General features: G+C 34.7%; 1 protein-coding gene across 1 annotated transcript in view; it reads left to right on the top strand.

Annotated features, from left to right (window-relative positions):
- Positions 1 to 20,308, top strand: part of LOC128545869 (uncharacterized) — a 33,793-nt gene extending 13,485 nt beyond the window's left edge. Inside the window, exons 2-5 of the mRNA XM_045349437.2 lie at positions 9,444 to 9,986; positions 10,693 to 10,820; positions 18,547 to 18,862; positions 19,031 to 20,308. Of these exons, the coding sequence (XP_045205372.2) occupies positions 9,444 to 9,986; positions 10,693 to 10,820; positions 18,547 to 18,862; positions 19,031 to 19,112 (1,069 nt within the window). The 3' untranslated portion in view covers positions 19,113 to 20,308. The remainder of the gene's footprint in view (positions 1 to 9,443; positions 9,987 to 10,692; positions 10,821 to 18,546; positions 18,863 to 19,030) is intronic.
- The last annotated feature ends 7,545 nt before the right edge of the window (positions 20,309 to 27,853 follow it).

Here is a 27,853-nt window from a genome sequence, read left to right as displayed (position 1 = left end):
TTATTGATTTTAGCCTTGTGAACGCGATAGAGACCACATTTTTTTTTGTTTTATTAATTTTACTAAACTTACACACAACTTATATATCTATACGATCTCGGTTCCTTTCAAGAACAACCGTATTGCACAATTTTACTTGGAGTTACGGCCCCTGAATTGGCAAAAAAAAACATGCTGATTTTATCCTTGTCAACACAATGGAGATAACATTTATTATTTGATTTTTATTATACTATATAAAAGGATCTCACTTCCTTTAAAAACAACCATATTGCGCCATTTGTCTCGGACGAATGGCTAAAATGGCAAAACTTGCTTATTTTAGTCTTGTGAACACAATAGAGACCATATTTATTATTTCATTTTGATCAAACTTGTATAGAAATTATTTATCTGTAACATCTCGGTTCTTTGCGAAAACCAGCTAAATAGCACCATTTATCCTGGAGTTATGCCCCCTAAAATGACAACATTTAGCATTGTAAACATGACATTGATCAAATTTATTATTTGATTTTTACCAAACTTGCATTGAAATTATATATCATTAAGATCTTGCTTTTTTCCTTGAAGAGTAGCCACATCACGCTATTTGTCTTAGAGGTATGGCCCCTGAAATGACAAAAATCGCAGATTTAATAACATGTATAGTGTAGTATTACTCATGGTAGCAATAGTGGGCCATGACGACCCTCTTGTTGATTAGAGGGATATTTCCGGTCAGGTTAATATTTTGGTACTGGTTTGGCAATTAAACTTGGAATGAATACCGTTATCATGACTGGTCTGTTCATATATATAGTAGCATGGTACTACATGTACATGTCACATATAAATTTCCCATATCGGTTTTGGTTTGTAAGTTTTCATTTCTACTGAATGCATGAATAGATGAATATGTATGATTAAAGGGGAAGATGCACACCACATGCAATCCCTGTTCAACTTTTATAGGTTGTATCGCTTCAACAACAAATAAAATGCACTAAAACAAGATCAAGGCAGTCTCAACAGAGAAAGTCTTGTAAAAGCTTGTTTTCGTAGAACACAGGGTATTATTATACATTTACGTATACTTTTAAATAGTGACTAGCTTGGCTATTCGAAGACTGCTCATGGCTATTGTTCTAATCCTGGTGTCGTCGGCGTGCGTGGGTTCGCTGCAAGATAGGTTTTTTGTCTTCGTTTTGTTTATCTTTGTCAATCCGCATTGCTTTGAACAAAAAAAAAAAAAAAAAAAAAAAAACTTATACTGATGACAATGGCTTCATCAAATGAAATATGTCCTATTCAAAACCCCGACGTGAACATTGTTGGATTATATTTACTAAGACAGTTTTCCTGCCTGGACTGGTATCTGCATTCGTATGGAAACACTCTCATTTTGTATCTCTATAGGAGCAGCACAAGTAACTCCATCGGTGAGGGTGGTGCAGTGGATAGTTTTGCAGATTACGAAACCGGCGGAGCCTGTTGAATTCTGGAAGTCAGGGCCAGAATTTCCAGAGATATTCCACCCAGTTAAGACTTTACGTGTATCGATGCGTTTTATCAGACCCGTAAACGATTGTATGAGTGTAAACTCGTATATGAGCCAGGGTATAATTTCATATTAATGGGAGGAACTAACCATCGACTAGAGTGTCGAGGGATACACGTTTGGGACCGGGTGATAACTACACGTATCTGTTGCGATTTTCGCCTATCGGTGCTGTTTCAAGCTGGGAAGTTGTCTGTTACTAACATAAAGATACTGTTGTACTGATTGTGATATTTTTGACATTTTTATCATCATCATAATCAACATCATTATCTTGGACTGGTCCGTTGTAGGATCAGTGGTAAGATTAACTGCCCTAAACTGTATTACCTAAATACTGTTGAAAACAGGCGCTCTGAATCCAACAAACAAACATAATACTCATCAAAACCATTCTACAGGGTGCCAAAATTTGAGTCGTTTGCAGTAATAGGTGTAATATAATCACTGCAGACTGTTAATAAATGGTGATTATTTGTACCAAGGTATTTGGAAATCTGACTAAGGCGAGTTATGATCCCGACACAAACGTATATATTACAGCAAAATAACAAAACAAATCTAATGGTCCGAGAGCTCACGGATTTTATTGCAACAATTTAGGCCAAAAGAAGTTTATACATTTTTGGAAACAATATTACATATTCTCCATGAAAACCCATTTCTTAAGTGTCAGAGCCGTGTCTATTATATTTTGTTCACTTATATTTGTGATAGGGGAGGTAAAACTCACTTGTTAGAATTTAGGGGGTAGGGTAAAGTTTACGTCTACTAGTGTTTTCACTGTTTAATTACAGTAACTATCTGATTGTCAGCAAAAAAAATCACCAAAAAGGAATGAAGGTCAAACTTGATATTTAAGGTCAAAAGTCAAATTTATGTACAAATCACAAAAAATTGGCATATTTGGAATTTATTTTTATTCTTAAAAATTAGTTTGTTATCATAAGTCATTCAGTTTTACTTATGTAATGTGTATATATCAGTCAATGTCAGACATGCAAATCTTATTGCGAAACGTCAAGGTCAATCCTGATAACTGAAGGTGAAAGTTCATTTTCAGGCAAAAATGTAAAAAAAAATGTTACCTTTACTTTTTAAATCTGTTTAATATGTATTCGCATTATTAGAAGTTAATTTGTTTTAATGTCTGTATGTCATGCAAAGTCAGCAGTGCAGATGTAACTCCAAAATTGCCAAAGGTAAAGCTTATATCAAAGGTTAAAGGTCAAATTTGTGTGAAAAATTGCATGAATAGCTTTTTTAAAAATATAAATGCTATTTCTGATCATTATAAGTAATTCTTCGATATTTTTTTTATATGTTCCACAATGTCAGTAATAACTGACAATCTGGCGTGCTTCTTCCAGATAGGAACATCTCTGCAGAATGTGAAACGGTGTTTGTTCCTCTGATCCGCACTGACATTCAGCTTTCTCTGCAACACCCAGCTTCTTCATATGTTTTCTCACCGCCACAATCTTCAGTGCGCAGACGGAAGACTGTTAATTGGCTGTGCCTGTTTAGCTTGTGTAGACTGTCCAGATTTGGCAGGTAGCCTCCATTTATGGTCTTCCAGTCTGACGCAAAGCTGTTCTTCCATAGAATCTCAGCTTCTCTGTATGAAGTTGGAGGTTGGGGCTGTATTTGCCTGGTTGCTTCCTTCGCAAGCTTGTGTGCAGCTTCATTTCCAGCTATGCCCACATGTGCAGGAATCCATCGAGCATTGTTGTTCTCAGACAGGAGAATGATGTTTTTCAGACAGGAGAATGATGTTTTTCAACAGCTGTCTGATTATGTTGTCTGATTGACCTGCTGAGACAGCCTGAAGAGCTGACTTGAAGTCTGTTAGAAATATATTGTCTCTTACAGTTCGAGTGCAGCCAATGTGAGGTCTTGCATTTGGATCTGTAGTCTCTTGCCGACTGGATGAGAGAGTGTGAGAGAGGAGCTGTCTGAAAATTAAATGTAGGCACCACTCTCAGCATTTTGAACTGCCTTTTCCACTGATCCATCGGTGTATGCTTGGATCCAAGAGTGTGCTGGACAGCGGTTATTGATCATTTCTAGCGTAAGAGATTGTTGGTAAGTCTGATGTTGTTTTACCTTTCGTCTACTCCTGGCACCTCCAATCTGATCTTGGGAGCACATTGTCTGGGAACCCATTCATTGGGCTCGAGCGGCTCTGCCTCTGTGTCCAGTGCTGCTGCTTTCCCTTTTTGCAGTTCCTTGACGATGTGTTTGAGACTCTGTCTTTTCAGTCTTTCTTGGTTCTGCTCTCGAGTTTTGAGTGGACTGGGTGGAATGGTAGTCTCTTTGCATTCTCTGCATACACAAAAGCTTTGTATTCTCGTCTTGTCTCTAATGGCTCAGGGCTGGCTGTCTTTTCCATTTATTTTATTGGAGTTATTTTCATTGCTCCGGAATTATCCCCAGACCTGAAACTTAACCTTGTCCAGTTTATCTTCACTGGTTTTGGAAACAGGTACCAATGAGATTGATGCGTACTCTGCTATGGGCCGTACGTTGCCTGTGTAGCCTTGCAGAGGATCTTTGCATTTGCTCCCCAACTTTTTCCAGCAAGTGTTTTCATAATGGCGAGTTTTTTGAAGGCCCTCTCCTTTGACCTTTAATGTCAGACTTGACCTTGACTAATTTTTCATCATTATTTCAAGAATGATATCCTCTGTTATATATACTTTAAAATGAATAATGATTAGTTAATAGTTATTAAATACCCTCAAAAATAAAGAAACATCATCGCGAAAACACTGTTTTTTTTTTGGATAATTTTCACGCAAATTTGATCTTTGACCTTTAATAATAGGTTTGGCTTTGCCTTATTGGATAAGACCTACATTCCTGACTTTGCTTGACATGTATACATTAAATGAAATTGCTAACAGAAAATTAAAACAAGAGCTTCTATTTTTGAGCAAAGTAATGAGTAAGTTACTACAATTTGATCTTTTACACAAAAATGACCCCTGACCTTTAAAACCAGGTTCGACCTTGACTTATGTTCTCTTCAATGGCATCGTCTGACATATATACAGTAAAATGAACAACGATCAGTTACTAAAATGACAAAACACATACTTTTAAACAATAAAAAATATTACAACTAGGTGATATTATTGCAACATTTTACTTACTTTTTTGACCTTTGACCTCTGATATTATGGTTGACCGAGTTTTGAAATAATATGCGCATACCAGACATCGCCTAACATTAATACTTTAAAATGTAGTGGTATCGTTGATTAATATCGACAAAATATAATTAACAAGAAGAAAAGTTAAAGAGCTCTTATTTCATTCTTTTATCTGAAAATAACCTTTAAACCTTAATATCACACTTGAACTTGTCTGATTTTAGACGATATTTTTATTACTGACATTGTGGGGCATATATACATTAAAATAAATCACGAGCAATTACAAATGATGATTATAAATAGCTGTTATATTTCAAACAGGAAGCTATTCATGCAATTTTCACACAAATTTGACCTTTGACCTTTGATTTAAGCTTTATCCTTGGCTGTTTTGAGGTTACATCTGGACTGCTGACTTTGCATGACATACAGACATTAAAACGAATTAACTTCAGTGACTAACAAAGTGAATACACATTTAAAACGTTAGAAAAAATAAAGGTAACATTTTTCACATTTTTGCCTGAAAATGAACTTTGACCTTCATTTATCAAGGTTGACCTTGACGTTATGCAATAAGATTTGCATGTCTGACATTGGCTGATATATACACATTACATATATAAAGCTGAGTGACTTATGTTAACAAACTAATTTTTAAGAATGAAAATAAATTTCAAATATGCTAATTTTTGTCATTTGTACATAAATTTGACCTTTGACCTTAAATATCAAGTTTGCCCTTCATTCCTTTTTGATGAATTTCTTTTTGCTGACATTGGTTGACATATATACATTTATTGACAATCAGATAGCTACTGTAATTAAACAGTGAAAAAACTGGTAGCCGTAAACTTTACCTTACCCCCCCCCCCCCACCCCCAAATTCTTACAAGTGAGTTTTACCTTCCCTATCAGAAACATAAGTGAACAAAATATAGATAGGCACGGCTTTGACACTTAAGAAATGGGTTTTCATGAAGGATATGAAATATTGTTTCCAAAAAAAGTTCTTTTGGCTTCAGTGAGCTCTCGGACTATAAGTTCAAAGATATGACCATGATCTTGGATATAGCAACATGGATCATGATCGCGACAAACCTTCTGTCCGTGCTGTTCATTTGTACCAAATGATTTGAAAATCTGACAATGCATGGGCAAGTTATACCAAGGACAAGAACCTATATGTAACTGCACGAAGGCACAAACTCCGCTATTTCACGGCGGGATTAAAATAAACGAAAGCCTAAATACTTACAAGCGAGCTCAGTAGAGTGAGGGTAATTAAAAACTAAGGTGTATTTCTTAAAATTTCATAAACATAAGTTCGCAGCCTGCACAAGGTCGAGCCCTCCTGGACTTAAGGCTAACGACTCCGTCCATGACAAATTGTATATAATTTGTCCCAGGACATAGCAACTTCCTGTTTGTCACACAACTTGAGAAAGCTCTGGATAACGAAAGATAGCTACAAATGTATGTCGCCACCGGGTCGAACCAGTGACCTGAGCATGTGGGTTTACATTTCAGCTAGTCGAGGTAACAGTAGAAGTAGCTGGAGTTGTTATCATATTATAATGGTAGTGGTAGTAAAATAACAGCGAACGGTGTGGTATATAATCAGACTGCGTGGATGCACAGGCTGAGCTGGGCCCACACTGATTGCAAAGCCTCGAAGATTCCCGAAGGCCATTTTCTCATGATTTGGCTCAAATAATTTTATGACGTTTTGACGTCGACGACGACGACACTAACTTGATGGTGCTTATGGCAGTCATTTAATGATGTTGCGATGACAACCAACTGATTGAACATTTGCAGTATAAACTCAATATGATACATATGTGCTTCTCATGTCAACCCCCATGTTGGACAAACACATTCGTAACATATTTTACCTATTACGAATGCAATCGCTTACGTACGAAATCTGTTACAAATGCGATCTGTTAGAATGTGATCCTACAAAGCAATTTAAGAACCCGATACAACATGAGGAGGCCTGTTGCCGATGCGCTATATATATCTACTCTCTCCTCCGATGCCAGTCACAAGTGCCTTACTGAAATACGTTAAAGTACAAACCAGTCCCCGCAAAAACGTATGTGCCAACCGTTTGCCAGATTTTCAAGCAGAATTTGAACATTTCAGTTTCAGGTCCTTTATTTGTTATTCCTATTTTCCGTTCTCTTTAAATGTCTAGCACTAGGTATTCATTTATTCTCCTTTTTTAGCTCGACTATTTGAAGAATAGTCTTAGCTATTCTACTCACCCTGGCGTCGGGGTCGGCGTCACACCTTGGTTAGTGTTTTGCATGCAAGCGCATATAGCTATCATTTAAAGGCATATAGCTTATTCTTTCTTTTTCTAGGTCAATAACCAACCTCACTGGGTCAAGTTCCATAACTCTGATATGTATTTTGAGCAAATTATTACCCCTTCTGGACTAAGAAAATCCCAGTTAAAGTTTTACCTGCAAGTTACTATCTACAAAACTGATGCAGATATTGAATTGAAACTTCACATGTGTCTTCGGGGTTATAAAACTAGTTGATAGCATCAAGTCGCATAACATGACCTGCATTTTAGCCAAATTATGCCCCCTTTTGGACTTAGAAAATCCTGATTAAAGTTTTGCGTGCAAGTACATACAGCTATTACTAAAAGCAGGAAGGTATCAGTTGTTCCAGCTAAAAGGCACACAGATTTGAAACTTATTTTTTCTTTTTCTAGATCAATAACCAACCTAACTGGGTCAAGTCCCAAAACTCTGACATATATATTCGGCAAATTATGCCCACTTTTGGAATAAAAAAAAAATCTGGTTAAAGTTTTACATGCAAGTTACTATATACAAAAATGATGCAGATATTGAATTGAAACTTCACATGTGACTTTGGGTTTATAAGTTTAGTTGATAGCATCAAATCCTATAACTCTGATATGCGTTTTGGTCAAGTTATGTCCCCTTTTGAACTTAAAACTCTTTTGATATTTTAACATTTTGGGTAATATTTTCCTGCTTCTGGGACAATATTTCGAAAAGTCGAGCTTGGCTATCTTATGGACAGCTCTTGTTATTTTACATTATCATGGAATTAATGGATAATCATTAAGTAAAACAAACATAAAATTTTAGCATTTTGCCTGCTGGCGGCGAATATTTCTGCAACTGCGACCAGTGCAGACCAGGACCAGCGCGCACATCATGGTCTGCACTGTTCGCTGTTAAGTCAGTAAAGTTTCAGCAAACACCTCTCCGAATGATAAAGGGTATTGCCAAAACTGAATGATGGACCAGTCCATTTCTGAAATTTGGCAGCATAAAATTTAAGACACAGTACCATACTACAGATTCCTGTCCTACATATTACCACAGTACTTGGGTTCAAATCATTGACTATTATAGGTTTGGTTATGTTTCCTTTCTTCGCTTGTCAGAAGTTTTAGTAGAGTCCATGGACATATTTGAGTGTACTCGTATAGCGATATCTTTACGGTTTAGTTTTTAATTAAACCTCATTTAACTATGTTAACAAAACTACAACAAAGACAAACCTTTAATGGGCCAGAACACGTTTTAAACGTTACCGTAGTGTATATGTGTATGTACATTATTAAAACTGAAAACATTAATCATAGAGGAAACGGGGTAAAACAATCAATAAAGGAACAAAGTTGGACACAGTCATGGAAACTTCTCTTTAACATGTTCACTGTATATATATATATATATATATATATATATTTATATATATATATATATATATATATATATATAGTAGAGAGAATTTATACGAACTAAATCACTACCACAATATACCAGACCAATTACGGCAAAGCGCCTAGCAGTACAAACGAACACACACATGCCACAGCAAGTCCACTACCCCAGTAAGATTAGTTTCGATGCTGCTTTATATACGAGCCCGAATTGTACTACAAATTCGTACTGGTTCAACATTTGCACATATATACTCAAATCTCTGTTTTCATGTATCTATATTTTCTCTCTCTGAAAGTTAACTGGATCTCGAGGATACATTGAATATATATATAGATAATTTGCAATTTGCATTACGGGATATATTTATATTCAGAACAGTTGACTTTCCCATACGTGAGATCCGCTAGGATACAAGTTCGCATTATAAATTATAATATAGTAGAGAGAATTTGTACGAACTAAATCACCACCACAATATACCAGACCAATTACGGCAAAGCGCCTAGCAGTATATATATAAGTCACTGTATATAAACGTTTTGCCTGTCGTGATAAATACAAATAATAACAAAACAATTTCAGTTTTTGAATGCCTTCTGTTGACTACTGCGCAAAATAACGTTTCAGAAAACAAGAAAAGTACAAAAAAAAAAAAAGAAAAAAGAAAACACAACCTGAAAAAACTTATGAATCAATATATATATAAACTATTATATACATTTAGGTCATACAATAGAAATATGTTGATATTTCTCAATTCTTGTCATAACAGTATACAATAAATAATTTCTGTGTTTTTTTGCATTCTGTCAAATACATGACGACTGTTTCAAATGTCAAACTGGGTTAACGAATTGATCCATACCTTTTAATTATTTTAATACAAATTTTGATCTGACTGATGAGCTTAAACATGACATTAAACGTAAATGATACAGATTTACTTGTCACGTAAGGTAATTAGCGTTTAGTTTTGTTAATATTTTATATTTGCATATAGATTATGTCTATTTTAAGGCACGACTTTAGGATGAGCCTGGATTATTTCCATGACAACAACATTTGTTCATCAACCATTGACAGTTACAAGAAAACGCATGTTCCTATGGTATGGGGGTACTGGAGTAACACGAAGATTAAAATCGACGACGAAGCGCAATACATCTTAGGTTTTAACGAGCCTAATCACAACAGGCAGTCGAATATGTCACCTGAAAAAGCTGCTGCCGCCTGGCGGGAAGTAGAAAAGTATTCAAAGGGGAAACAACTCGTAAGTCCATCAGCTGCCGTGTGTGGCAATGAATGTCAAAGCGGTGAAATAGAATGGTTCGACAAGTTTTTTGCACTTTGCAAAGGGTGTCGAATACATTACCTATCCACCCATACATACTGGTGCAATCCTGACAAAGTGATAGATTACTTGGAGATGCTGTACAAAAGATACGGACTGAAGATTTGGCTTACTGAATTCGCGTGCAAGAGAACATTAAATCCGTATAAACAACTAATGTTCATGAAGCAAATCTTACCAAAATTGGAAGCTGCTGACTACATTTTCAGGTAGTCTACATTTACATTAACATCACGTAATTTCTTCATTTATTTGTCACTGACCTTTGATACTGAAGCCGTTTCTAGGAGGCGTGAAAGATTTTGCACATTGTATCATCTCTCAAGAACTGACTCAATCAAACTGAATCTGGTATCATTTTGCTTGATTGCATTCTATGCTTTCAAAGGCTTCTCATATTTATGATTTTATGGCCAAGACAGTCAAACATGCATATCTTACCCTTTACTATAATACCTCACGTTGTGCAATACACTATGTTTTCATTATAAAGAGTAAAACAATACCAAAATAATGCTTTGTGTGTTATAATTACATCGTCTAATTATACGATCTGAACAATGAACCGGAAGTAGACAGATCCTTTTCTTCTTTCGCAACGAACTATAGGCTTATTGTAGACTTTATAAATACACATCAGTTATTACCTAAACCGCAGACTGGTTTAGAAGCTCTTCAGAGTTTTCTCATGTACACCAAGAATAAATTAGATTTACAATCTATACGTTTTACGTGCACCCTAGTCTGAACGTTGTTTAGCAGAAATATGCAAGGTTTGATTTTAGTTAATTGTATAATGATAATCTCAAATTAAACAAAAACGTATCGGCATCTATTTACCGATATTCATAAACATTCATTGATAAGTATTCAAACATTTTTCTAAAAATGCATTGCTACTTGTTTTAATTACAGATATTCCTGGTATTCAGCACGAATTACAAAATCAGGATTTATAACGACATCTGCAAGCTTGCTCAAGCCAGATAGTTCTTCACTAACAGACCTGGGCCGATGGTACAACGAATTCCAAGGCGTAAAGGGTAAGTTTGTTTGTTTGTTTTAGGTTTAACGCCATTTGTTTCAACAGTATATAAGTCATGTAACTGCGGGCAGTTAACCTAACCAGTGTTCCTGGATTCTGTACCAGTAGAAACCTGTTCTCCACAAGTAACTGCCAACATACCCACATGAATTAGAGGTGGAGGACAAATGATTTCAGACACAATGTCTTTTATCAAATCGTCACGGGGAACATAAGCCCACCCCGAGGATCGAACTCACGACCCTGCGATCCGTAGACCGACGCTCTACCTATTGAGCTCAGCTGGCGGGTCAGTAAAGGTGAATATGTGCCTTAAAATCTGTGGTTTCTAAATACACTTAACAAAACTTTTAACGTCCCTTCAGTACTTTTAATTATGAAATTATTTATGAAATACCTCACAATATTTTGCTTACAACATATTTATGTTTCAATGAAATTTAGAAAAAAAGGTTAAGGATAACATGGTGTAATAGCCATATTTCATATCTTGTAACTGGATGGTAATATTTAAATAAAATTTGGTCACTTTAAAGACATTTAAAATAAAAAACGTTTCACCGAGAGATTTTTCAAATTTTATCATTTTGGGGGGGAGATAATCGATATTGAAGTTAACACTGATGTCTTTGGGAAATATATAATTTCTTTGATTATGAGAATCTGATCTTCAGTTGCGAGAAAATTTTGCGGTAGAAAATTTTGCGGTAGAAAGCTGCATTATATGATTCTGATTCAAATATCAAAAAGAAAATTAAAATTCCCCACAGGGAAAAGGAGAAAATTATTATTTTTTTAGTTTTCAGGGGAGATAACTCATGACAAACCAAAATTATCAGGGGAGGTAATCGAAAGGATTTTTTTTTTAGAACTTCTGTCATTATATAACTTGACAATATACACTTTATTTCTATCGTTTGATATTTTCAAAGCTTACATTATCAAGTTGTATGTACACTTTGGTGAAATTGAGGCCTATCACGGGTAGTAATCCTTAAGTTATCGTTTCATTCATGTTGCAACCTAAACCAAATTTAAAACCAAATGCCCCCAAATACAGGTTATTGGCTATATTTAACAAACAAATGTATTAAGCTATAATGCAGAAAAATTGTGACTAAAGCAAAATTACTTCTTTCATCTTACCATATCCTTAAACACAATAAGTCTTAGTTGATATCACCAGATAAAGTTCAGTCTAATTATAAATGCTATTTACACGTTTATTAAAAGCAAAACATGCAGGTAAAGTTAGTGACTTTTTGAAAATTGGTTGTAAAATGAACAAAATTATGACATCGTATAACTGAAGTTTCGATTAGTACATAAGTTAGTATAGTGTTACAAATGGATATACGACACCATGTTTTTCAAGTAATCGTAATTTGGAATAGTTTAAACATTAAAGTGATGTAAAACACTTTCAATCTTGAATAGCAAATAGCAATGAATAAATCATTTGAACAGGTGTGCCAGCCTATGCTGAATATCATGAAGCCCTCAATGTCACTTGAATATCAAATACTTCTTGAATCCAATTTGTAACTATACTTATGATGATGGTTAGGTTTCTTTTATTATAATATATTTCACAGGTACATAATATAATATAATACGTAATATTCATTACAAGTATCAATAAGCAATAGTTCAGTTGCAGCATAGATTAGGTTTTTGACCTCATTTCTGTGTGATGTACAAACATGTAGTCTACACTCCCAACGGGACAACTTGCAATTTTATTTTCTTTCTTATTGTTAATAATAATAATAATAATAATAAATTCTTTATCTAAAAATGGTAAAACTCTTTAAGTTTCATACATAACTTACAAATCTTATTTTCAGTGAGGCCCTCTAACAAACACAAAACCACTTACACATACAAATGAAAATGACAAAGTCATTTCATAGAGCAGACTTGTAAATGAATATTAACGCATGTTAACAGTCACATAACAGTGAAACTCTACATTGTATTAATTAAAAGAAAGTTTCTAAGTAAATATCTAAATGAATTTACTGTGCTAGTATTTCTAATTGAGTAAGGTCACACCCTATTACCTGATGTTCACCATGCCGAGGGATGCGGCTGCCACAGAGGTCAGAAATCAATAACGATGAGTAGTGGTGTTAGTTTTTTAGCTGTATTTTTTCATTTCGACTTTCCATGAAAGTATTTTGGTGCAAGCATACGTGTAAATGCCTAAACATATTATATAATTAATCCTGGTCGCCAACTTTGCGAAATAAAGAAGTATTCAGCTGTTTAAATTGTACGTTTATTAAATAAATGCGAAAATCATATTCATCGGCCCAATTCGAAGTGTTTACAAAATAATTTAATCGGATTTACCTCACCCGTCAAACGATCAATCATCTGGGGATAATCCTGGCAAGTTTCAAGTCTGTCCGTACGTCTACACCAGCGTTCTGGCTCTCCAAAGGGACCCGGGTAAAGTCACGTATGATAAACTTTACCGCAGAGGCATTTTTTAATGATGCCCATCCCACCGAGGAGTCAATATCTAGGATATCGTTTACGGCAGAGGGAAATTTGCTGTAAAAACGTCTATACTGGCTGTTTGTTTTGCTTTTAAGACCTTGGAGGTCATGGAATTATTTGCAATATGCATTGCTAATACTTATGTTTAATAAGTGGCTATTTTCAATGGCGAACACCGCTGTAACACAGTGTTAATCAGTCTACATTGTATTTCTATCTATCTCCGACATTGCATACAATCTGCTACATGTATACATTTGTTTTGCTACTGTAAATGTTCATTTTGTGAATTCATTTTTGCTACAATTTCCTTTATCATGAAATATACAGAAATAATGATATCGTAAGTCCTGATGGTATCTGTACTTGCCTTCTTGCTGGATTCAGTGTTGAATTTACGGTTAATATTAGCTTATATACAGCTTTCATTTAAATACACATCAGATCATACAGTTAAACAGTTTTTCGACTAGTATATTTAAGCATATATATTTGAAATATATGAGAATTGTTTAAAAGAAAGCTAAGGCACTGATTTGCAGCTTACGCTAGAGTGATTGACCATTTAGTTACAGGGAACTGGAAACAGATAAAAACATTTGGAATGCTGGATATAGGCCGAAAACATAATTATACTGACGTGATTCCAAACGAAGGTGAAATGCTAATTTCTAGCGACCAGCGTGTGGGCATTTATCGAAGCTACAAGGCAAAATACCAAAATTGAATACACCTTTAAAGTTGTCAAGAGAGATCGATCAGAATGAAATCTTCATTTCAGATGGTAACTTGGTAATATCATTTTTATTAGCAGGTGGTTTAGTTATTTCCATTTCATTCTGATAGATCTATCTTGACATTGACAATTAAATAAATGGTCAATCACTCCAGTGCTAACTTCAAAATCATTGTTACAGTAATAACACATGTATGCCTTCATCTTTGGTTCAGAAAATGAATACAAGATAAATTGTTTAGAACATTTCTGAATAACAGAAGCTTTATTTAGAACCGATCACTTTACTTATGTCACTGACAACAAATATATTTAAATTTTCTAGCCTAGCTGATCTTTTATGTAGGACTATGTTTCTATCAGTGGCCTCTTAGTATGAAAGCTTAATAATGCAAAACAATGATATTTAATATTAACCGTATATTCAACACTGAATCCAGCAAGAACGCAAGTATCAGGACTTAAGATATCATTGCTGGTAGCAATGATTCTACAAAACGAAGGCGTTCAGTGGCAAAACAACTTTATACATATTACAAATAAAGGAAATTGAAACACAATTGAATTTACAAAACGAAAACGTATAGTAACAAAACAATGTTGGAGATAGATAGAAATTCAAACTAGACTGAATAACACCGAGTTACAGCGGTGTTCGCCATTGAAAATCGCCCATTATTAAACACAAGTATATAAACAATGCATATTGCTAATAATTCCATGACCTTCCAGGTCTTAAAAGCAAAATAAACAGCCAGAATAGACATTTTTACACCAAATTTCCCTCTGCCGTAAACGATATCCTAGATTTTGACTCCTCGGTGGGATGGGCATCATTTAAAAATGCCCTCTGCGGTAAAGTTTATCATACGTATACCCGGGTCCCTTTGGAGGGTCAGAACGTCGGTGTAGACGTAAGGACAGACTTGAAACTTGCCAGGATTATCCCCAGATCATTATTCGTTTGACGTGTGAGGTACACCCGATCAAAATATTCTGTAAACATTTCGAATTGGGCCGTTGAATATGATTTTCGCATCAATTTTGATAAACGTCCAATCTAAACAGCTGAATATTTCTTTATTTCGCAAAGTTGGCGACCAGGATTAATTATATAATATGTTTAGGCGTATGCCTGCACCAGAATATCTTCATGGAAAGTCGAAATTAAAAAATACTGCTAAAAAAACTAACACCACTACTCACCGTTTTTGATTTCCTACCTCTGTGGCAGCCGCATCCCTCGGCGTGGTGGACATCAGGTAATAGGGTGTGAAGGTATGTCTTTCCAAATTTCTACAGCCATAAAAATCATAAAAAACGAACGTTTTAGAACATTTGTTTTAGGTCAAAGGTGCTGTAGATCAACATGATCAAAATCCGTTTAAGAACGAAGGCTTTAGTATGTATTTCCCGAATTTCAACTTTGTCACAAATATAAGAAGGTGCAAGCTTATTTAATGCCACCATTATTGTATTAAATCCTGTTTGGGGATATTAACTATTTAAGTTCACAAAAGAGAGTACTGGATGATGTCAGGAAGAATACTTTCAATGTGGAGCTGTCCTCTTTTGGATTTTAAAGAGTTTTTTTTTTGATGTTTCCTTTAGAGCAGTTTCCCCATATAGTTGATGCATAGTCAAATATTGGTAAATGTATGAGTTATAAAACATATTCTTCATATAAGCATTTAGGTATTTAGATATTCTATAAAAAGATACAGTTTAAAATGCAATTTTTCGCATACCCTTTTTACATGTTGATCCCAACTTTTTATCGATATCTACACTAAATTACAGTTATCATTTAGAGTAAGATTTATGTTTCTTACTTTATTTAATATCTTGTTGTTACCAATAAACATACTAGTTGTCTTATTCGGATGGAGAGCCATATTGTTAGACGTTCACCAATTATTAACTTTGATAATATCAATTTGCAATTTTGTTTCAATATCAGATACGTTATGGTTGCCTACATTCATCGTACAATCATCGGCATGCATTTCGATGTTTAAGTTTTCGACAATCAATGGAAGATCGTTTACATATAATAATATTATATAATATCAAAAGGAGCAAAGATCCATGTATATATCCTAGTGGAACGCCAGATTTTATATACGATAAAGTAGACATGATATCATTTATTTGGACATATTGGGTTCGATTCCTTAGGTACGAATGGAAGTTCACTAAAATGATACAGTTTCATTTTGTGTAGGAGAATGGTATAATCCACTAAGTCAAAAGCATTACGGAGATCTAGGAATACACTACCAACTATTTTTCCTTAGTCAATGTCCTTCGTCCATTTATCAATTATACAGTAAGGGCCGTTTGGCAAGAATGCATTTTTCTAAAACCAGACTGAGTGGTGTGTAGTATGTCAGTTCTGTTGAAGAAATTATGAAGCTGAGTAACAATATGTCTTTCAATTACATTGGAAATGGTTGAAGATATGGATATGCGTCTGTAATTGCTCATTTCCTCCTTAGAACCAGATTTAAAAATTGGAAACACTTTTTAGCTTCTTTAAGTTTGTCTGGAAAAAACATATTGAATGCTGCTATCTATCTATTGCAACAGTTAAAGTGTCGGAGCAAAGTTTGAAAATTCTGGGGCCAATACCATCTGAGCCGGTAGCTTTGTTACTGTTCAGATATTCAATTATCTTTTTCACTTCAATTGGCGTAATATAATCAATATTAAATAGAGAATATTTTAATTTGTTATTATGTCTCCCATATATTGAATTACTCCAGTCTGTGTGTCTGTCTGTGTGTCTGTCACAAAGCTTGTCCGCACTCTAAGTCAAACATTTCTCATCCGATCTTCACCAAACTAAAACAAAATTTGTTTGACCATAAGTCCTCGGTCACGTTCGATAACTTACCAAATCGGTCCAGGCATATAGGAGTTTCGGCCCTTGAATTATCGAAAAATCGGCCTTTTTGCTCTTGTCCGCACTCTAAGTCGAACATTTCTCATCCGATCTTCACACAACTTGAACGAAATGTGTTTGACCATAAGACCTCGGACAAGTTCGATAATTAGTCAAATCGGCCCAGGCATTTTGGAGTTCTGGCCCTTGAATTGTAGTGAGTAAACAGTATATAAAGACTGACTTGCTATTTAGATGATTAGGCAGTTGTGGGAGACATTCGCTTTTCTCAAAAGCAGCTCTAGTTTAACACTGTTTTCAGTGGCTTAAAACCTGAGGGTTTATGTGTACTTTAGAAACAGTATTTGCAATGTCTATGACATGGTCATTCAAAGCGTTTACTATCTCTAGTTGGTCATTTAATGTATTGTTATCTTCGAAATTATGTTACTAGGAAAAGATACAACTATTTCTTTATCATTAATTGAAATCTCTTTAATTTGCTTCAATAAAATGTTTGAGTTTGTTCCAATTGAAATAGCGTTGTTATAAAAAATTCAATTTAGCAAAGTGAATAAGTGAATTTACCTTGTCACGCCAGAGCTTATAATTTGTAAAGTCGTTAGAAGATTTATATATGTCCCTTAATATCCTAGCTTCTTTAATGTCATCATTGTACCACTGCGGTTGAATTTGTCTTTTTATACGTTTAATCTTGTAAGGCGCATGCTTTGCAAGTATATAATTTAGAGTATTATAGAATATATCAAGAGTACTTATTGGGTCGAGATTGCTTGTTGCAAAAGTCCAGTCTGCAAATGATTAAGTACATTTTAAATGCTTCCTCATATTTTATTGAAGTGTGACCTGATGCTGCTTTTAAAGTACCAGATTTAGAAAAAACAAACCGGAAAGTGATCGCTTACACAAATGGCCGGTAGACTTACTGCAGTTGTTTTATCTGGACAGGTTGTTGAAAAATGATCAATTAGGGAATTACATGACTTATTGATTCTTGTTCGGGCTTTAACCACTTGTTTTAAACCTAAGGTATCTATTACTGACGACCATTTTGCATTATTAAAACCTGCAATTGGAGAAAAATCAAAGTTAAAATCACCAATAGAATGCACCTCTTGGATTTTGCAAATTGTACTATTCATTTGCATTTCATATGAATCAATCCAATTTTGTAACGAATTTGGGGGCCTGTATGTGAATTAATAAAAGGACCCGTCGTTTTACCAAACAAACCTAACTAGGACAAAGCCTAGAACTTGAAAATACGTTGTTTCATGACATAGATTTAAGTAGATTTATTTTGACTATTCGGCTATTCTTAGAAAACAAAAATAAGATTGACCTTCCTAAGAATGAATATGCATTAGTGACAATTTTTTTCAAATTATGCAAATTATTTCCTATTAAATTAAAGAATTTGAAAAGCCGATACGCAGACTATACGCACTTTTGCGAAACAGGTCCTTAGTGTGTTGAGAATTAAATATTCTCCAGTCAGCTTATGTGTTAAACTGCGAAATGTAGTATAAAACCGCAGTGCAGTGTATTATTTTCACACATTTCTATGTATTGTTCCAGATAAGATTAGCACTACCGCTCCAGAAAGGGTAACTACTACACCGCCAAAGAAGGTAACTTATACACCGAGCAGTGGTGAAGACACTAGTGCAGATGGCAGAGAGGAAACATTGCTTATACTTCAGTCGTATACGTCAAATCCAACTAAGTGGTGGGAGATTATCGCATACATGAAGAGAAACTCAAACAAATTATCCGAGTCTGTACAAACGCTTTACAATACATCCTCAAAAAAGACACTCAAGAAAAGAATCAAAAAGATGTTTAAGGAGATTATATGCACCGATGTAGACACAATACAGGATAGCGAAATCAGGTACATTCATTTCATTCACTTAATTTTGTATTTGGTACACTGAGGTTAATGTTTCCACAATCAGCATGAATAATTATAATAAAGAATTTAAATAGATTTAAAAGAGTTATCGTTAGAAATAAATGTCCTATATCTTCACTTATTAAAGTATGCTAATGCATTTTGTAGGGAACTGGTAGAGAAAATCCGAAATATGCCAGAAGGAGACAAGAAACAGAATGATGGAACACTTCGCGTACCGAAATGTTAAACTGATACAAGGCTACAAGCATTGTCGTAGTGTTAAATTGTACCACGGAAATCGCAAATTGTGTTATTTTATGACGTTTTTTTGTTATCATATACAATTAATATACAACAAGTCTTCCGACACCCCATGCGAGTTTTTTCGGCCAATTCCAATTCAATGTTAATTGTAAATAAAAAATCTTGTTTATAATCAAATGCTTTCTTCGCTTTGACCATCCTGTTGCTTATTTAAGGGATGCTGTACTTCCCATTATGTTTCATGGACAGACTGTGAGTCCGCTTTTATTTTGCTTGTTTGCATTCTACGCTTCCAAAGTATACTTTTACAGATTTATTGAATATCACAGTAGAAATCTTATAGTGCCGTGTGGCGGACGCAAAATATATCCCCTAGCTTTGCCTTTGAATATCTGTTTTTTTTATCATGGAGTCAATTTAATATTTGTCTTATAGAATTGCTGAGTGTGGGAAAGGGTGAGGGCGAAGGGAGTTGTTCTTTACCTTTCATTTACAAACTCAGTCAAACCGAGCCTACTGTTATTTCATTTGATTGCATTCTTCGCTGCTAAAGGATCTGTTTACATATTTTATTATTAACATTATAGGTGAATTTTTTAAAATGATGAACAAAAACTGACGAAATCATTTGGTGGGGGGGGGGGGGGGGGTGATATTTTATTTGGTATTATCTGATCCGTTCCCATGTCAAAAATGCCAATACATTGTAAAAAGTTTACTTGAAATCACATATGAAGGAAATGAATGAATTAAAAGACTAAGTTTACAAATGTACCAAATAAACGAAAACTGTAATATTTATCAGGTTTCTATTCAAAACGGGACAAAGATCCAGAAAGGACAGTCACTAAGAGCTCCCTCTAAGTCTGGATAGTTTACGAGAATATATTTATCAAACTCATTCGGCCTCCACCTTTAAAACCACCTGATACGAAGGCATTTGCAGTGTTTGGAAATAAAATAGTTGCGTTTTATATAGTCCATGTTCTATCATAATTAGTATAAAAGTGATTTTTCGGACGATAGTTTTTTATGTAAAACGTTATCTATGTAAACTTGTGTAGGTAGAGAGGGTACTGAAAAATGTTAACATTTTATAATGTTTGATTCTGAATATTTTGAATTGTTTTATCAAATACTGTCACATCTATAAATGCTTTGCTTGCTTGTTTGTTTTTATTAAATAAACGGCGTTTTTATATTTTTATGGTCGTAAATCCATGCGGTCATTTATCCAACTAATGTTCCAGACTTCTTTACAATACTTGGTAGGCGACACATTTCTTACATGAATCAGAATTGGAGGACAATTGATAGGTTAATTTGTCATATTGTACTTACGTCTGATCCTGAGATCGCGCTCACAGAACTACGATTTATAGTCTCCTTCTCTGGGTTCTGACATTTCTCAGTGAGCTTAAAAATACTAACGAGGATTATACATATTCATTAGGAAGAGCGCAGTCTGTGATGAATTAAGAGCTTGAAGGAATCATAATATACGATATCAAAACGCTCTATACATATACCAGAATTTAAAAATTTGGATTTATCAACATTTTTACGTTTATGATTGTCATTCTTCGTTTGAAAGGGCATAACTAAGCAGCAACTATTTCAAAAGCATTTTTTTTGTAAAATCATACATGTTGTATATAATAGAATTTTATCAACACTATATGAGTGAATTTGTTTGTAGCCGCTTAAAAAGTTTATTTTACATTTTACAACTAATCTGGGTCTGATAGAAATGGAAATGATTGAGATGTAGTATCCGATCCTATACAAGCCGCGACATGAGAAAACCAACATAGTGCAATTGCGACCAGCATGGATCCAGACAAGCCTGCGCATCCGTCACTGTTACAGGTAAGGCTACCTTTATCGAATCTAAGAAGGTAACTTCAACACAATCCGGGAAAATTACGAATGTACAGCAGGAGAAATCAACTACTTCACTACCCAAGAAGATATCTACTACATCTCCCGGGAATGTAACTTTTTCACTGCTAAAGACTCTAACTCCTATACCACCCGAGAAGGTAACAACCCCGCCAGAAAAGTTAACTACTCACTCATCGAACGGAGTAACAATTACAACGCCCAAGAGTGTAACTATGAAACCGCTAAATAAAGTAACTAATAGACGGTCTGAGAATGTAATTATCTCACAGGCAAAGAAGATAACCTCTTCATTGCCCAAAAATGTTTCCACTACACTGCTCGATAATGGTAACTGTCAAAGAAGGCAGCTACTACACCGCCCAAAATAATTACTACTACACCCTCTGAGAATATAGGTTTTTTATCGCCCGAGAATGTAAACGCTACACCGCCTAAGACGGTAACTGACAAACCCCGATAATAAAACTTCTTCGCCGCCTGAGAAGGTAACTATTACACTGCCTAAGACGAAGGTACCTAGTAGAAAGTCCGAGAATGTAAATACTACATCGTCCGAGAATTTGACTCCTACGCCGCTCGTAAAGGTGAATACTCCATCGCCTAAGGTAATGATTACTACAGACCCCAAGAATGTAACTACAACACAGCCTAAGAAGGTAACTGCTACAAACCCGAGAAATTAGCTTCTTCACCGCCTAAGAAAGTAGCTACTACACACCCTAAGAATTTAGTAGCTTCATCGCCTAAGATGGCAACTAATTTACCGCCCGAAAATGTAGCTACTTCACTGTCTGAGAATGTAACTACTACACCGCCCGAGAATGTATCTACTTCACAATCCGTAAATGTAACTACTACACCGCCCGAGAATGTAGCTACTTCACTGTCCGAGAATGTAGCTACTTCTCAATCCTAGAATGTATCTACTTCACTGTCAGAGAATGCAACTACTACACCGCCCGAAAATATAGCTACTTCACAATCCGAGAAGATAATTACTACACCGCCCGTGAAGACAGCTACTTCACCATCCGAGAATGTAACTATTGCATCCCCCGAGAAGGTAAGTACTACACCGTCTGAGACGATAACTGCCACATCGCCTAAGAAGGTATCTACTACGCCTCCCGTGAAGGTGAATACATCACTGCCTACGATTGTAACAACTACAGACCCAAAGAATGTAACTGCTACACCGCCTAGGAAAGTAACTACTACAGTTTCCGAGAAGGTAGATATTTCGCCGTCTGAAAAGGTAGCTTCTTCGCCGCCCGAGAAGGCAATTACTTAACCGCCAAAGACAGTATCTACAGTATCGCCCAAGAAGGAACTTATTACATCGTCTAATACAAAGAAGGAACTTATTACATCGCCTAATACAGGAACTACTATGCATGCCGAGCTGAGAAAATGACACTAGTAAAGTTGCCAGAAAAGATAAATTGCTTATTCTGCAATCGATTACTTCAAATCGTGCCATAAGGTGGGAGATTATCAGCTACATGAAAAAATATTCAAATGAATTACCCGAGTCAGCAAGGGTTTTCTACGAGACATCATCAAAGAGGAAACTCAAGCAAAGAATAAAGAAGAAGTTTAGTGAGATTGTATATATTGACGTAGACACTATACAGGACAGAGATATCAGGTAAAATGGTTTAATTAAAAACGATATATATGTAATAACGAGTATGTTTACATAATAAAGGCCTTAGTTGTGCGGTCAAATTTAAAATTACAATGAGGAAGCAAAGCACGCAATTACGTTTATGGCAGATCAAGCACCCGTCTCGCCCAGTATATGTAAACTCTGTTATAAAGTAAAATGGGCTCCATAATTCAAAATATGGAAACAAAATCGAGGTACTCTTCAGAGGGACCTGTTACTGCTGTTGTGAAAGTTAATCAACTCGATACTACTACTACTACTACTAATAATAATAATATAATAATGATATAAAATAATTATTATGACTATATTAATGATGATGATGAAGGCGAGTTTAACGGATATTTAAATTTTATTTTCATAAGATGCTCACTTTGCTATTACTTCTTGTAGGGAAATGGTCGAGAAAGTGCGAAACTTTCCCGAGGAAAACACGGAAGGAAAGAAGAAAAAGAAAAACACGGGAAAGCTACGGCTACCGAAATGTTCGAAAAACTAAAACGGTTTCATTTGAATGAACTTTTACGAAGCTCTATTCTTGTTCAGTTGATATATAAAACTAGAATATTTTTATATTGTGTTATGACTGCTTTCAGTGAAGGCAAATTAGATGAAGGAGAGAAAGGAAAAAAGAACTTTTGGACGAAGTACGATTTTTCGATATTTTGTTTTGACAATATTCGGCAAATCATTGTTATCTGCCAGCGATTTTGTAAATGGCACATATGAAAATATGATTAAATATTTTTAGGATAGAAATTGTGAGGTCATCGTTTTTGCATGTCATGACATTAAAAGGTTACAGAAAGAGGAATAAAGTAACATTACTTTGAACATACTTAGATGCCTAAACACAATCAAAACATTGATTCAGACAACACTGCATGTGCTTACAGACCTGATTAACAGTTATTAAACTACAAATGGTTAACTGCTGTCATAATCAAATCATTTCTACGTTTTATTACATTCTAGATACATATAGAGACCGGACAAATATCTTGAAATTTAATATATATTTGTTTGTTTGTTTGTTTTGGGTTTAACGCCTTTTTTCAACAGTATTTCAGTTATGTAACGGCGGGCAGTTAACCTAACCAGTTTTCCTGGATTCTGTACCAGTACAAACCTGTTCTCAGCAAGTGACTGCCAACTTTCCCACATGAATCAGAGGTGGAGGACTAATGATGTCAGACACAATGTCGTTTATCAAATAGTCACGGAGAACATACACCCCTCCCGAGGATCGAACTCACGACCCCGCGATCCGTAGACCAACGCTCTTACCTACTGAGCTAAGCGGGCGGGCTTTAATATATATATATATATATATATATATATATATATATATATATATATATATATATATAGTTAAGTACGGTTAAAGGGAATTTTTTATTAACAATGGGGATTAAGCATTCATTTATTCGTAATTGGTTGTATTGGATTACTTCTTGAACATAATTGTCGATACTAGTACTGGATTGCGATATATATTAATACACACATATACATATGTTGTCTACATACGTGTACAAATCAAATTTACACTGACAATTACCTATAATTTTATCTATAAGATATGAAATGTACTACAAATTCCTAAAATTACATCATACCAAACATAACAAAGATTGAGACTAAAGATATCTTTGGAACATGTAATCAGCATAATATACTAAATACTATTTGCATGTGCATAAATAATGGTCTGTGGATATTCCATTGATAATCTATAGTATACTTCATTGTAGTGAACGGAAAAATATTCCCTGATCATCTAAATCACGCCGCAAATAAACTAAACTCCTATCTCTACGGTCACACACGTACATATATACAAGTATTTATGTATGTGTATATATGTTTAGTTTTTAGTATCTCATTACTAAAATATCAAATGTTTAGTTTTGGTCCATGTACATCTGAAACTTTATAAATGTCATTTTCTCGAACGTTTGTGATCCATGGTTTTAATTCAGAAATTGTCAACACCTGTTTCCTGTTACAATGAGATTAACATTCAGATAGGGTGGTCTATTATTATATAATATCAGATAATGTTACTGCACACAATGCACTAATGGATATGTCCTGATCAAATAAATGTGTAACTGCTATAATTATATTATATATTCTGTCCTGGTAAATGCATAAAAGTAGATTTACAACATGCACATCGCGTATTAATCTTGCAGAGGCAAAAACAGACAATACTGGAGTCCAAGTATCATAGCGCGAAAAATAGTTCGCTTTATATCTTATAGATATTTTTTAAAACTTTTGTTGCGTCCATGGTGTCCTATATCATAAAATGCACCTAAAAGTAATCTATTTTAAGTTTTCCTTACAATAAACTTCGATAAAATTCCGATGATGAATAAACAAGCAATTACAATTATATGTTAGAACAGTCCGGAGGAACTTATTGCTATCTCCTAGAGAACAAAAGACAAAATAAAAAAAAGGACAGACCACGTTTTAAGAATGGGACCACCTTAAAGTGAAATTTGTATCAATATGCGTATAGATTTTAACAGGATTTAAATATACAAAAGAAAACGTACATAAAGTAAAACACACAGACAAATATTTTGCACTAGTTTTAAAGTTATATATCCACCAACGAAATAGTCAAATAATTCAAAAGGAAGTAATCAGTTACAGTATCAAATAGTTGCCATTCTTACAAATATCCATGTCCATTGATAATTCGAAAAATGCAATATTCGAAAAGTTCGAATTTACTTTTGGTATGCAATGTTACAGAAATTTCGACAAAACTTTCAATTTCTTACTTGGACAGAGCTCAGGTCTATTAGGGCTATCACAAAAATAGGTGTGTGTTCATTAACATAATACTGTATTATACGGAAACAAATTACTCCAAATAGTCAGACATATATATTTGGGATGAGGCTTCTACTTTATTAACCCTTACCCTGCTGAATTTCTATAATGAGCTTGTCCATCTTTCAATTTGGGTGCAGTACCATTACTTGTTAAAAGGAGTGTTTACCCAAACTATACTGATTGAATAGCGAACAGGGCTGATCATGATCTACACTGGTCGTAAAGGCAGAATAAATCGTGTGCAGCATGCATGCAATCATAATTGAGCCGCACCATGAGAAAACCAACATAATGCATTTGCGACCCGCATGGATCCATACCGTTCGCTAACGGTTTCTCTAATTGCGATAGGGTTTGAAAGAGAACAGAATGGATCCTGACCAGACTGCGCGGATGCGCAGGCTAATCTGGATCCATGCTGGTCGCAAATGCACTATGTTGATTTTCTCATGGTGCGGCTCATTTCATTTTCATCTCAGCAATGTACATGGTATTGAACATTAGAAATAGTTGTAATTTAGAATAACTAAGGGATAAAAGTGTATTAATGTACAATAATGGTATTGAGATGTATGTATTTTAATAAATTCATTTAGCTTCTAGGTGTGTAAAAAGACATCATAAAGAATAGAAAAAAAATGAACGAATTCTAAAGAGACTCCATATGCAATAAGTTACAAGACCATAAAATTTACAACCCACCAAATACGGAACACATTAAGTGCCAAAGAAGAACATAGAACAATACCCATTGCAAGATAAATACAGAATATGTAGTTTTCACAGCAAAATTGTAGTTGAACATGAACTAGAAAGGAACTGCAATAATCGCCAGTTAGTTATCGCCAGTAATCGCAAGTAAGGAGTTGAACATTCTAGCAAATATTCAACTCCCTCTCAAAAAATGTTCCACCGGTGCCTAACGAAAGTTCAATTCCGTTCTAATCCTTTCTGATGAAATGTTAAACATTTTAGCGAATGTTCATCTCCTTTAAGATGAACATTCATTTCCTTCTTGACGATTGTTCAACTCCTCAAATTTCCGACTCAGTTCTGAAATAGTACATGTCCAAACCCGTTTGAATACTTAAGCAGTGCCCAAATACTAAAGATTTATTGTTTGTCATCATAGCCACATTCTAGTTTGTTTGCTAACAATGTAAGAAAAGTATGCTGCAATTTCAGTTTCTTATATTTATATTGAATCGCGTAGATGCAACTGTATATAAAAGATAGTACACTATCCCACTAATATCAATTATATTCGTGTACAAAAAAAACATTATTTTAGGGCAAATTATTATCATGGTTTCGTTGTAAACACACGGGCTGATCGAAAATATTATGTACGTAGCTCTTCATATCTAGGATGGTAAGTGTCAAGATACCTAAATGATCTTAATATGATTTTCGAAACAGGATTGTCCAATTTTCGACTTTTCCTTGTACTAATTAACATCTTATTGCCATCCTACGTCTATAGAAATCTAACTGTGGTCTTATCAATCATTGATTTTACAAACACTCATGTTTCCAAGAATCAAATTCAAATATCAAATCGACTTTCCTACTCATTACAATAAGAATATTCAATTTTGGTACGCATAGAAGCGTTACACAAAGGACTTTAACCATTACCATGCTGGACACGATTGATTCTGCCTTTGCGACCAGTGTAGATCATGATCAGCCTGCACAACCGTGCAGTCTGATCAAGATCTGCACCACTGTTTGCCATTCAGTCAGTATCTTTTTTGTAAACACCCCTTTTAACAGTTAATGGTACTGTCCAAATTGGAAGATGGACAAGTTCATTATAGAAATTTAGCAGGATAAGGGTTAATATTAAAACATCTGATCAATTATGGCCTTGCATTTTCTCTAATGACACTAATGCGTTATTTTTATCAATTTCATGAGTAATAATCAACAGAAATATATCTTTAACTTTAAAAATAGTGAAAGAAAGGAAAAGGTAAGCAAACAGTCAGAATTGAAATACCGAGAGGCTCGAAATTTAAGAAGATGTTCTTTAAGCCTCGGAAGCAAATTGTAAATAATAGCAAACTTTGTTTGATTTAATACGTTCATGAGATATTTTTAATTGATAAAACCGAACCTTCATCAGCTCCGAAGTGTTAAGGATGAGAAACAGAATACATCATGTAAATAAAAACATCACTAACAAGTCATTATCACTGATGTATTACAAAAAATGTGATATTTCGTCAGTAGTACAACTTAAATATATATCCGGTATTGTGCGTATAAATCACCACTCTTACATTTTGTTTCGT

The sequence above is a fragment of the Mercenaria mercenaria genome, chromosome 5 (genome assembly GCF_021730395.1).
Source record: "Mercenaria mercenaria strain notata chromosome 5, MADL_Memer_1, whole genome shotgun sequence".
In the NCBI taxonomy this organism is placed as follows: Eukaryota; Metazoa; Mollusca; class Bivalvia; order Venerida; family Veneridae; genus Mercenaria; species Mercenaria mercenaria.
This window is presented reverse-complemented; position numbering and strand designations above follow the sequence as displayed.